General features: G+C 42.2%; 2 protein-coding genes across 2 annotated transcripts; one reads left to right on the top strand and one right to left on the bottom strand.

Annotated features, from left to right (window-relative positions):
- Window positions 1–3,337: 3,337 nt before the first annotated feature.
- On the bottom strand, window positions 3,338–7,505 carry LOC135498154 (TGF-beta-activated kinase 1 and MAP3K7-binding protein 1-like). The gene is made up of 6 exons (XM_064788334.1): window positions 7,344–7,505; window positions 6,771–6,916; window positions 6,360–6,513; window positions 5,772–5,997; window positions 5,063–5,291; window positions 3,338–4,676 (listed from the first exon to the last, which is right to left on the bottom strand). The coding sequence occupies exons 1-6, from the start codon at window positions 7,413–7,415 to the stop codon at window positions 3,812–3,814; spliced, it is 1,692 nt and encodes a 563-aa protein (XP_064644404.1). The 5' UTR covers window positions 7,416–7,505; the 3' UTR covers window positions 3,338–3,811.
- A 2,210-nt stretch (window positions 7,506–9,715) lies between these two features.
- Window positions 9,716–11,809, top strand: LOC135498144 (LYR motif-containing protein 1-like). The gene is made up of 5 exons (XM_064788323.1): window positions 9,716–9,852; window positions 10,382–10,571; window positions 10,815–10,875; window positions 11,352–11,383; window positions 11,560–11,809. The coding sequence occupies exons 2-5, from the start codon at window positions 10,419–10,421 to the stop codon at window positions 11,668–11,670; spliced, it is 357 nt and encodes a 118-aa protein (XP_064644393.1). The 5' UTR covers window positions 9,716–9,852; window positions 10,382–10,418; the 3' UTR covers window positions 11,671–11,809.
- The last annotated feature ends 2,011 nt before the right edge of the window (window positions 11,810–13,820 follow it).

Here is a 13,820-nt window from a genome sequence, read left to right as displayed (position 1 = left end):
TTGGCTTCAAATTCAAAACTTGTAACTTTAAGCTCCAACGACATGTAGAACTTACCCAGCTTACCAAGATGCCAGCTTCCTAAAGCCTGCACCACACGGTGAAAACTTGCGTGATGCAAGTGACACGCGTGCATGTTGCGACAGGCAAATTCTCACTGTGTGGGGTCGTTTTTTGCTGCGTATCTTCCCTCGCGAGTCGAGACGCAGCCGATCTAGCATGTTTGATATTTTCTCGACACGCGAGGAAGTTAATCACCGTGTGGGGGCTACCTGCAGCAATGTTGCGCGAGTTCGACGAATCACAACAAGCAGATCGGTCACATGATTTATAGGTCAGTCACATGATACCAAATAACCTATAAATCATGTGACCGATCTGCTTGTTGTGATTCGTCGAACTCGCGCAACATTGCTGCAGGTAGCCCCCACACGGTGATTAACTTCCTCGCGTGTCGAGAAAATATCAAACATGCTAGATCGGCTGCGTCTCGACACGCGAGGAAGATACGCAGCAAAAAACGACCCCACACAGTGAGAATTTGCCTGTCGCAACGTGCACGCGTGTCACTTGCATCACGCAAATTTCACCGTGTGGTGCGGGCTTAATCGCCTTTCACACCTCGTAAGTAGCACAGAAGTGGAACATTTCAATGACACGGAAGCAAATACTATCTGTTCTTGACTCGTGTTCATGAAACCATCCCCATAAAAAGATTAGGTGCAACATGAACACAGTTATAGAAAAAGCCATAAGCGCTTGCGGCTATCGATTATCCTTCGTTAGGGCGATATAGCACATTATTGTGTTTTCAGCTTTAGCCACCTAGTGGCAAAATCAGGAATCGAACCGGACTGAAATTTGGTCTCCCAGGTGTCATTACATAGGGGAACATAATTACCAACATTTCAAGTCGATTACTCAAGTAGTTACAGAAAGTGTATTGCAAGCTAACCAACGACGACCTCGACGACATAAAGATCACAGTGAGGTGAGCTAAAACGGAAAAGCTCGGTAGGATGACAGACTAGCGAAGAGGGTTTCCTTATCTGCCATTCGCTTTCCTGGTTGTCCGTCCAAAGACGGATCTCGGACAATTGTCACAATCACGGACTCGCTAAATACGGAGCGATAGTGCTGAATGACACAGACACATTTCACAAGTCGGTATTAAAAAGAATGAAGCAGCCGGTCTGCAGGCACAAGTAGAAGTGTTTTCCGGAGATGGCCGGATTTGTAAGACCAAAGACGGATCCCAGACGGACAGTGCTACAATCGCAGCTTCCTGAGACATCGCGTTATTTGTCGGTACTCGATACAGAAAACTGATTTTCAATGGATGGCGTGGCGTTCGAATTAATCGACTGATCGCCCATCAGAGGTCTCTGTGCTGTATATTGAGCAACGATAGAGAGAGGGCTAGAGTCTCGGCTGGATTCCACCTAACCTTGCCATGTAAGTAATCTCTCCGTTTGCGACCCAACTATAGTTATCTCATTCTACAAAAGAGGGCAGGGCAGGTAGGAGCCAGAGGACGTTGGACTTTTTTCCTGAAGACAGTTGGGAGCCTGGATGTTCCATGTCACATCAGAAGGACGTTTGAATGTTCCGCTTTCAAATTTCCTCAAGGTGTACTGGGTCACACCCAGAGGACGTTGGTATGTTCGGGTTTCAGCTTTTCTTTGAGGACAGTCTGGAGCCTGGATGTGCTATGTCACATCAGATGGACGTTTGATTGTTCAAGTTTCAATCCATCCTTGAGGACAGTTTGAAGCCCAGGTGCGCTGGTTCACACCCTGAGGACTTTTGAATGTTTAGGTTTCAACCTTCCCTTGGGGACAGTTTGAAGCCGGGATGTGTCATGTCGCATCCAGTGGACGTTTAAATGTTAGTGTTCCAAAACGTCTTTGAGGGCAGCCTGGATGAGACATGTACCGTCCAAAGCACATTTGAATGTCGGGGTTTCAACCTTTCCACGAGGACGGTTTGAAGCCAAGATATACTGGTGCACACCGAGAGAACGTTGGAATGTTCGGGTTTTAACTTCTCTATGAGGACAGTCTGGAGTCTGGATATGTTGAATATTCCGATTTCAAACTTTCTCGAGATGTTTTGAAGCCCAGATGCGCTGATTCACACCCAGAGGTCATGTTAATGTTCAGCTTTCAACCTACCCTTGGGGACAGTTTGAAGCCTGATGTGTCATGTCCCATCCAGAGGACGTTTCAATGTTAGTGTTCCAGCACTTCTTTGAGGACAGTTTGGCCAGAGCCTGGATGAGCAATGTTATGGCCAAAGGACATTTGAATGTTAGGTTAAGAACAGTTTGGAGCTTGGATGTGCTGTGTCACCGCAGAGGACAGTAGTAAAACTTACTGTTGCGAGATTTTTTCAGGACAGTTTAGAGTGGATGTGCTGGTTCACAGCCTGAATCCGTTTGAATGTTCGGGTTTCAACCTTTTTTTGAGGACAGTTTTGGAGCGAACGTGTACCTTGTCACAGCCCGAGGACGTTCGAATGTTTAGTGTTTCAACATTTCTGTTAGAACAGTTTGGAGCCTCTATGTACTCTTTAGGGAGAGTTCGGAGCCTCGATGTCTGACGACGCTTTCTTAATCTTCAGCGTTCGCTCTGGACTTGGGGGAGGTATTCTTCAGAGAGTATTCCTCCTCCAAGGAGGGATGAGCGCTTTTACCGGCCACGATGGTTACCAGTAGGTATAAATTTGCTGTATTGGCGCAGTGACTCCGTCGTAGGGCAGAGGCAGTCCACGCAAACAACTCATGTTTCTCACCTGCCGGAGTCTTTTGCTTGCCTAGGCCTGGTACAAGGAATCTTGGTTTTCCGTCTCAGGCATTCGAAGGTGACTGCGAGTGTTAATCATACAGCTGTGAGGCTCCTCATAGCACATTTCTACGTCAGTGTTGCAACATTTCTTTGAGGACAATTCACAGCCTGCACTGCAATGTCACTGCCCGAGGACGTTTGAATGGAAGGGTCTTAACATGTATTTGAGGACAGTGTGGAGCTTGGATGTGCCATGTCACACCCAGAGGTCGTTTTTCGTTTTTACGCACAACCTTCTTTGGATGACAGATTCGGAGCCCGGGTGTGCCATGTATGAACGGGGGGGTTCAAATGTAAAGATCAGCATTTTGGAGCATCTTTTTCAAATGTTAGGACAGTTTGTAGCCTGGATGTGCCATGTCACATCCAGAGGATGTTTTGAATGCCTGTGTTTCAACACGTTTTGAGGCTGTTTTGTCACATCCAGACTAAAAACAGTTGAAAACATCTACAACAGACCTTAAAGTGGGAGAATGAAATTCTTGTACAATATCTTATTTTATTATACCAACAATATTTTCATGCCAACACCATATATGAAATAACCACTTCCTTTCCATGAGTAACACGACACAGATGAACTTTTTGGCATGTTAATTGCTAAAAGTACATTTCAATGTGCATACATAATCAAATAAATAGACTTTTACAACACCATGTTATTAAGTACCAAATTTACAGCCAGCGAGCCCCAACAGCAGCTCGAGCACTGCTTTACACAAAGATGTTCTTAAATTATTGCTTACATAAGTTACTGACCACCCAAAACATCCGAGTTGGTAAGAAGGCTAATACATGTCATTTTTTATCAACAGCATAAAGGTGTTCAGGTAATCCAAGACCCATCGAAAATAAAGAAAGAGAGACAGGTGAGAAACAATTCTGAAACTAGTTCTTGACAGGTGCCACCTATGGGTTGGGTTGATTCAAACTGATGGTTTAACAGGACACCCCCAGAAGATTTTGTTTAGACATCAGAGGCTACAGCCTGTGGTTCAACAGCTGGTGGTTCAGCCTCTTCCTCAATTGGGTCATAAGATGACTGGGGTTGAGTCTTGGCATCCAGTGACTCCCTCTGCGCTTCTGAAAGCTCTGCAATCGCTTGGTAAAAGTCTGAGAAATCAACATAGGGCGCGATCTTCCCATCCTTATCAAGTTCTAGCTTATTGTTCACTTTCGCTTTAAAGCGCTGCTGTTCACCACTGTCCTCTGTTGATTCATTAGTCGAAGTGTAATTAGAAATATTACTGGTTATGCTACTTGCTATTGTTGAGGTGCCAGTTTGTTGAAAGTTTGTGTGGTGCACCCCAGATAAGAGTAAGCGTGTGACACTCTGCTGTGGTGACTCTGGCTTCACTTCCACATGCAGAGGGTTTGTGAGACTGGCATTAACTTCAGGAATCAGAACAGTCGGTGCACTTTGCTTGCGTGGCTGATAAAATGGCACAGATACTGGGTTCACTTTGTTTATATTTGTCGGACTTTGGATCGAGTTTGGAAGCTGGTAATTAAAGTTGCGTACGAGGAGAGTGATGTCATCGCGATAGTGACACAGGGATTTTCGGTGCTCAGAACCTGTCATGTAAGTGTCATGGTGAATACGGACAACACGATCGACAACTGCTTGAGCCACACCATTCAGGGTAGACTGCACTTGAAACTCTGCTGCGACCATTGACACGATATCTGCATTGACGTGATTCGTCCCAGTGGAATCTTCTAATGACCGATACAAGCCGTCAGTGGTGAGAACTAGGAATCGACATGAGTCATCCAATGGAATCCCGCCATGGATCTCAGGTTCAAATATGATTGGTTCCGTTGTTGCTTGGCTGAAATATCGTAAAAAGAAATATCTTATTCCATAAACTCAGGCACGAATCTTTTTACTAAATGATCATTATCTTGGCATTCAGTTTATTGGACACCAAGGCAAACCCTCAACTGTCCGAATGAAACAAATTTGGGACAGATGGAGTTCTAATTGAAAATTTCCAATTGTATAAATACGCACTGAACATTAATTCCAACATTGCCTCTTTGTAGCCTGATATACACTTACGGTAACAGGTTCCAGTGAATCTGTGTCCATTATAACTGTACTACGGCTGTGTTTATTTCAAGTTACCAGAGCCACAAGTGAATACCATGAGTATGAATGGTGCAGGCCTTCAATGCAAAACCAGGATGGACTCTGTGATACCTTCAGTGAACTTACCTCAGACATTTGATCTCCTTATAGCCTCCCTTGACCTTGTAGTCACCAATGCACCTGGTATAAACCGCATTTCCAATCAGCCCCGTCTTTAGCACCTCATTCAAGTCTACGCCAACCTGATTCAACCTTAGTTGTTCCTCTTCATTAGAGATGGTGTGGTCTGCGCTGATCTGCACGACCCTCATAGCACCCTCATTGTCAGTTTTACATAGTAGAGCTCGGCTGTTACCTACAGCAAAGAGCACATGTAGTAAACCATACAAATATCTCAAATAAAACAGGAATCAGTTCGAACCTAGGAAGGTGTTCTCCTATGTTACATTTGGGACTCAGCCGGGATTTGCTGCATCTGCCGGACATCCAATCCCTCTGTCTGAACATCGAGTTGTGAGGACACAACTTCCTCGGACAGAGGGAGTATGTACTAATGACACAATACTGCAAGCCTGAACTTGAAGGGATTTTCCTTTAGATCAGGTGGTAGAAAGCTTGTAATGTCAACCTCAGGGTTGTGGGTTCTCCAATGTTACATGAGCCAACACCTCATAACGCTAACAATTTCTGGCAACTTTTACCATCCTTGGCTTGAAAAAGTGTTTGTACAATTAAAAAGTTTTTTCACCAGGTATTACCCCATGAGGAACAGAAATCACCAGTCATTCGCTTTCAACAATAGGTCGTTTTTTACCTGACGCAGTCATGTACTAACCTGCATTTGCAATATAGAGTTTATTGGCATAAACCAGAGCAACTGTAGCTGTGCTGCCTCCTGCTGTGTCAGCCTCACATTTCTGAATCTGTGCAGCAAGGTCAGGAAATTTGAAGGCAGCCTCAGTGAGGGTTACATCATCTGGGAGTTGTAGCTGGAGATTAGCCCGCTCTGCCAGCGCATCGTCAATGGAATCAAAGAAGCCCTTTTCCACTGCTATGAAGGCCTGGAAAATAACACAAAGCTCTACTTCAGAGTACAATACATAGACAACTTAAAGCTCTACTTCAGATTACAACACAGACATCTTTAAGCTCTACTTCAGAGTACAATACACATACAACTTAAAGCTCTACTTCAGATTACAACACAGACAACTTAGAGCTCTACTTCAGATTACAACACAGACATCTTTAAGCTCTACTTCTGAGTACAATACAAGGACAAATTAAAAGAGATTGATATCAACTTGACAAAGAATGACTCGGAAGTTGACTTGGGAGAAAAGCCTAAAGCTTTTATTTCATATATGTGATGGTCAGCTCTGAGTTGTATAGAGTTGATCAAGTAATATTCCATATTACTAACCTGTCTGAGATTTTCGTGTATCTCATCATCTGTTTCCCTTCCAGCGAGTTGACCAAGTAACAACTCTGCTGGCATTCTCTGAGCAGCAAAGTTCGAAGCCTTGCTGCCATCATGGCCATCAAATACACCATACAGAAAACAATTATCTTCAACCCTAAAAGTGAAAATTGAACAAAATATAATGAGTGATTAGGCATTATTTGTTAACAGTTTTAACAATTTGGTCTTATAACAATATGACATCTTACAAAAGCCAGGCCCAACATTTAAGCCTATTCTTCAAAAAAATTGAATATTAAACTATTATGAATATTTTGAATTGTGTATTACTGATAAAATGCACTGAATACCCTACCATAATAATGGTGAAAGGCTACTCTAGACTGAGCATTGAACTGGTCAATAGCTAACCTAAAATGGAAACTCCTGTCCTCAAATTCATGCATCTCTCTCCTAAATCCATCTTCGCGGTAAACCTGGTTGGTGGAGAATCCTACACCAGACAAATGGCAGACAGGCAGGTCATCTGTCCAACTCAGGGTAGACTGACTGCTTTTCTAAAATAAGCAAGGAAATGAAATGTAAGACTTGATTAAATTTAGAGGCCGAGTGTGTATAAATCATTGAATAAATTATAAAAATGAATTGAGCATAAAATTCATAATCCATGACCATGTGCCTTCAGATTTTCCCGGCCATGGGGCAGAGATTCTTCCAAGAGGGTGAATTCGTTTTTTATTTTGGCCGAGAAAATTAAGACGTGTCGTATTGAACGCTTTGTACATTAACTGACCAATCGGCTAACAGAGCCAGCAACTGATGTTCCGCACCTGATTGTGCACTAGGTCTACATGCATGCAATGTTACGTCATATCCAGAAGTGGGTGATGCACTTTATACATGTAGTTGACTAACAAAGCCTACAGTACACACAAACATTTTGGAATTCTGTAGCACGTTTTCATGGTTCGTTGGACTGCACACCTGAGAGCCAAGTCGAGGTGGTGGAGATGTTGTTCCTCCTGAACCAGATGAGGTTTTTCTTGGGGCTGACATCGCGTAAGGGAGAGCCAGTACACCGAAATAACTTCAGGAAATCGGCAACATCTTCATTTTCATTTCGCAGCCATTTTGGCCAAGCTCCTCAGTCCGTCACCGATACTTTTAACTCTGTTACGTGTGGACTGTTCACCGCCATATTGATATAAGTAAACCTCTATACCTAGTTCAACTTTTATTAGCTCGTTCAACACTATCGTTGACAACATCAAGTTACTCGATTGAAAAATAAGTTAATTTTGTATAAGATAAAACGCTCATTTAGGTAATTTTTGTAATTTTGGGAGATAAACTCAGTTAGCATTGGTTCGCGTATGAAAAATGTTCTTGTTTTGTACAAAATGGCGGTAAGTTTGACGGTATCCAGTCAGAACGGCCGCTGGTCAAAACGGCCCCGCTTTAAATAGAGTCAAAACGGCCCCGAGTCAAAACGGCCCTGGGTCAAAACGGCCCTGGGTCAAAACGGCCCTTGGTAGTTTAGTGGTAGTAACCTATCTGAACTAGATAACTTTTTTTACTGCGTGCGTGTAACCAGTGGTAACGAGATAAGAAAGCAGATGTTATGCACTTTTAAAACTTAGAAGTTGCGTTATCTGGTTTTTGGCCTGTTCGCCCATATTATTGTTATTATTATTAATCTTCTCTACATTATTCTCTATATGTAGGGCTAATGTAGGTCTACACCATCGAACTTTATTCAGGTCCGTGATCACACAGAAAAATATAAGATCATTAATTAAGCAAGGGGAATTAATCAAGGCTACTTTTCGTGATATTTGCTGAGGTTCCTTTTACCTTTAACTTCTAGACATCTATTTTGTTCAATAATTTTACATCTGACCAAATACATATAGAGTGGAGAGGGGTCGCACTGTCTCTTTAATCTTGTGACTGAGCTCATTGTGAACAGTGATCACATGCCAAAGGTGATGCGAATTCACTGTCTCTTTGATATTGCGGCTAATTAGAGCTAATTGCGAACACTAATCACATGCCAAAGGTGATGCGAATTCACTGTCTCTTTGATATTGCGGCTAATTAGAGCTAATTGCGAACACTAATCACATGCCAAAGGTGATGCGAATTCACTGTCTCTTTGATCTTGCGGCTAATTAGAGCTGATTGCGAACACTAATCACATGCCAAAGGTGATGCGAATTCACTGTCTCTTTGATATTTCGATTAACAATAAAGGAACGATTACTAATTACAGACGGAACCTAATTCAAGAATGAGTACTGTTCATTTTATCATCTCGTCACGATGACTATATAAACCCCCAGAATTCTCAAGATCTTCATCAGTTTATTCCAAGACTTCATTGCTGCTACAACTCGACGCTACTTTCATCAACACCTTAATACCGCCAAATCGAGGGAAAACTCTTCGCAGTTTGGGAGGATTACATTAAAGGAAAGAAGAACGCCCGACAACTGCTCCGTACGTGTTCACATCTCGTTGCCCCAAGTACGTAAAACGGTCAAATGGAATGTGCTTTGAACTTTTTCATGCGCTTGCTCTAGACTCTGTCGTCTAAGTCATGGAATGATGGTTACATTTTGGTAATAAAAACATATTGTTTTAAGATAACAAGTGCATATGAACAAGTGTGATATGGTTTTATTCTCTGGCTGTATTTTATATGTTTTGATTTGATTTGATGAACTGTAACAGTGACGACTGAATGTAAATGTTATCATTACCGGTATAATTGATAATAAACTACTAAGTATGAGTTAAAACGAAACAGGTATTCCGTATTGATTTGTCTTCAATTTGACTATGAATGATGATGCAATTCATGACTGCATGCCGACTAACCGGCGGTTCATATAGATCCTAAAGTCTTCTCATTTCTTTCTCATTTAGAAGTATGGATATACGACGGTTGATCGGCATGCATGACTGTGGCCCAGACAAATTAAAAGCCCCTCGATCTACTAAGTACTTCTGAATAAACATTGCCAAGCATGCAAACAGTACTAAGAATGAATAAAGACTACAAATTCTTGAGGTCTAGATCACAGGATCGAAGTTCCCACCCCTAAAAATACTTATCCCTAAACCGCCTCAACTATACACTCAACTATACCCGCCCACTTCACACGATACCCTACACTCCGCCGCTATAGGTGCCCATTTGACCCAGGGCCGTTTCGACCCGGGGCCGTTTTGACTCGGGGCCGTTTTGACTCTATTAAAGCGGGGGCCGTTTTGACCAGGGGCCGTTCTGACTGGTAAGCAGTTTGACAGATAGTATCCGGTCGTTTCCAAGCCAACTGTGGCAGAGACGGTGGGTCGAATGAGATAGAATTAATTACGATTATCACCATTGACAACGCTTGGAGAATGCGGAGACGCATGTCCCAATACCGAAAGTGAACTTTACACGCTTTTGTTTTGTAAACATCTTTCATTTACATTGCTAAAACAGGTTTGTTGCTTGTAATATAAATATTAAAGAGGTAGCACTCCAGACCACCATTATGATGTCATAGTACTCTCATACTCGAGTAGTGGTATAGGCATATGTACAGTTTTTCCGTGCAAAAGCCATCGCAAAAGCATGAAAATACTGGGTAAATAAAGGCCTAATCTGTCCGAAAATAGATATTTGTTTGGGCTACCTTTGAATCATTTGACTAGTCGGAATGCCTTGTCCACATTAACAAGAAGCCAAGCGTAAAAGCTTTTATGTTAACCTATTCTCTAGCTTTATTTGGACCTTTCTTGCTCCAAAGTTGGGAACGTAAGTGTACCAGTCCACAACAGAAAATTTGAATTTTGTGACTTCGGGGGGGGGGGGGGGGTCATTTGGCTTACCTCTGGCTATACCCCTGTACTTATAGGTCCCCACATAGGCACTGTGCAGTATCAAGAAGTTGCTAGACATAATAGATAGAATTGGGAGGAGAGTAGCCAGATGGAATCCTTACAATAAAAAATGTATTGTTTTGTACCAGGCTGTCATGGTATGATGTCTCCTGAACGGGAATAGTGATGTCTCTCCGATCTCATGTGTTGAGCACTTATCGAAAAGTGCTTCGTGAAGCCACGCGATGGCAGGCAGCATCGGGTAGTACTACTGATACCTGGAAGGAAAGAGAGTACATCAAGGATGAGGCAAGGAGGCTGTTTAAACGAAACAAGGAGGTGAATAAACTCGTTTCTTATGCTGGACTGATGTACAAATACAAGTGCCAAGTTTCAGAGAATGTGCGTGCATTATAACTGCAGTACAGCAGTGGTTATTTCTTTTTACTTGAGCCACAAGTAAACAAAATGGACATGAATGGCATATGAACCTTTAAAACTTGTAGTCGAGACAGGTCTTGTAAGGCAGGATAGTTTTTGTTCGGTTGTATGAATTTAAACGGACATTCCTCTATTTTGCAGTTGACAGATGAAGATGAAATCAAACAGCATGTGAAAGAAGCAAACTCAAGACTTGAAATGGGTAATTATGATAGCTGGTAGCTCAAAATTGTTAAGCAATTACTGACTGATTGTTAAGCAATTACTGACTGATTGTTAAGCAATTACTGACTGATTGTTGAGCAATTACTGACTGATTCTTAAGCAATTACTGGCTGATTCTTAAGCAATTACTGACTGATTCTTAAGCAATTACTGACCGATTGTTAAGCAGTTAATGTAGATCCTCTCTATCAACGACACCCTGGCACAGAGAAATGCTGTCCTTGATTGAAGTGAGTCCAGATAATGCTGGTCAAATTCAGTTGAACATGAAATGACCAATTATGGGACCAAATGCAGCATCCCTATAGGACCGGATGTCCTAAATAGAGAGGTCTCCGTTAAGGGAAATGTACACATTTAGTCCTGCCATTCTAAAAGTTTTAAGTTTAAGGATGTCCAACAATGATGCACAACTCTATGATGTTTTGATTTCGGGTTTTTTTGGCGTTTCAGCAATTCATTATAAAAATCCATATCCAAGACCGGTAAGTTTCAATTTTAGCATCTCAAGAGACATCTGTCACTGGATAAAGCATCGGATTTGTTACTGTTTTGAAAGTGATTTGCATTGAAATTGTATTGAAATGCAATCGAAAGGTAAATGCAGTATTGGATATTAAAATTACAAACACCTAAATGACTTCTATTATCTATATTTCAGTTGAATTACCCGCAAACATTGCTACCTCCAAGTGAAAGACGGAAACCAATATCACTAGAAAAGACAATGAAACAAGCCAAGCCTGTTTATATGAAATCATACGATGATTGAACGTGCATGGTGAGGAATAGAACACACTCTTGGGATTGCCTTACCGAGCAAATGGGAACACATGAAATGAGACACTGAATGAAACCTCAAGTCTTTCCTCGTAATTTGATACTCCCTTCATAATAGCGATGCACCAACAGTCAGATGGACTGAGTAGATGTGGAGTGAATCGATGGACAAATAACTGGCTGTCAGGATTGCTGAAAGGCTGGTGGTGTTATACCTATTTTGGAAGGTTAAAATGGGCTGATATTCCTTTGAGGACTTTGAATTAGGGCCACAATCAGCGGAAGTTATAACAAACTTTCCAGATTTGTATCTGGTGACGAATGCACATCATTGTTGAATGAGAATAGTAGCAGAGTCTTGTAAGAGTTGTGTAACCAGATACAAAATCTGGAAATTTTGTTCCAACTTCTGTTGCTTGTGGCACTGATTCAAAAGTCCTCAAAGTAGCATTCTGATTCTCTGCTGAATGAAGTAAATACATCAACTTGGCATGTATACTTTTTGCATGAGATCATGTGAGTGATTATCCCGGTATACTTAAGTTATTAATAAATAAGAAAAAGTAATGTTGATACACTCTTACCTTGTTCATTATTGATGAGATATTCAGTCTGTGTTCAGTGTGGTGATCAAAATCTGTATACCGGTTATGGGCCACTGGAAATTGATGGTAGACTCCAGAGACGTCTGTGGCCAGTCAGAATTGAGAGACAAAAGGAATGCCTTTCACCAATGCTAAGGACTGTGGTGAGTATATTTTCCATTGCCATCGGCCCATAACTGGCATATTAATTTGAAGTACCACTCTGAAGCTGGTGGCCTACGGACACCAAGCTACAGGCAGGCCTAATTTCCTAAACCTAAGCTTTTTGACAGTGCTTGTCTTGGAAGTCTGGACACTGAGATTCATGTTTACCATGTCGGATGTCCACTTGTCTCCGATTGTGGTGGACAAAGTTGGATGTGTCTCCTTTCGTACTGTGGTAAAATGCTGTTGGACATACTCCGGTTGTGATGAACAACCTTCACACTGGTCCCAAGAACCCAAAGCCATGTAGTATATAGGAGTATAACTTGTCTCTGGGTGTGCCGGACAATGTTGGATGTGCCTCCTTTCGTACTGTGGTAAAATGCTGGTGGACATACTCTGGTTGTGATGAACAACATTCACACTGGTCCCAAGAACCCAAAGCCATGTAGTATATAGGGGTATAACTTGTCTCTGGGTGTGCTGGACAATGTTGGATGTGCCTCCTTTCGTACTGTGGTAAAATGCTGGTGGACATACTCTGGTTGTGATGAACAACCTTCACACTGGTCCCAAGAACCCAAAGCCATGTAGTATATAGGAGTATAACTTGTCTCTGGGTGTGCTGGACAATGTTGGATGTGCCTCCTTTCGTACTGTGGTAAAATGCTGGTGGACATACTCTGGTTGTGATGAACAACATTCACACTGGTCCCAAGAACCCAAAGCCATGTTGTATATAGGAGTATAACTTGTCTCTGAGTGTATAGGACAATGTTGGATGTGCCTCGTCTCTTATTTTGATAGAATGTTTATTGATGTACACTACAGTTGTGTTTTATGGCATTGTTAGTGTCCCTCGTATGCAATTCGAATGTCATGAAAAAAGGCCTTGAAGAGTCTGTGTCAAGAGGTCAGCCACCATGTGTACAAAAAACCATGCAGGCTGACTGGTATTGGAGCGAAGTTTTCTTAGGTTGTGCCTTGGTGGACAGCAGTGTTCAGTGTAAACTGTTTGATCTCGCTTGTACTCTGTCCGATCTGGATGAGTACACTCCCAACAAAGTGACCATGTTTCTACAGGGTCGACCCTGTCTCTACTGAATGTAGCATTTCTCTACAGGTTCCTTATAATGTATTATTGCAGGGTGTGCCATATGCTACATGGTGTACCAAATCTCTATTCGATATACCGTCTCTACTGGATGCCTATACAGGGTGTGATATAAAGCTACAGGGTTTCACTATGTCTTGTTCGGATGTGCTTTCTAGCGACATGGTGCACCATGTTTCTACGGAGTGTACCATGTCTCTACTGGGTGTGCTCTTTCTCTTCTCGATGTGCCATCTCCCGACCCAGTGCACCATGTTTCCACATGGTGTGCATCTACAG

Source organism: Lineus longissimus, chromosome 1 (assembly GCF_910592395.1).
Source record: "Lineus longissimus chromosome 1, tnLinLong1.2, whole genome shotgun sequence".
NCBI classification, from domain to species: Eukaryota; Metazoa; Nemertea; class Pilidiophora; order Heteronemertea; family Lineidae; genus Lineus; species Lineus longissimus.
The sequence above is the reverse complement of the archived record's forward strand: the minus strand, read 5'-3'. Positions and strand labels throughout refer to the sequence as shown.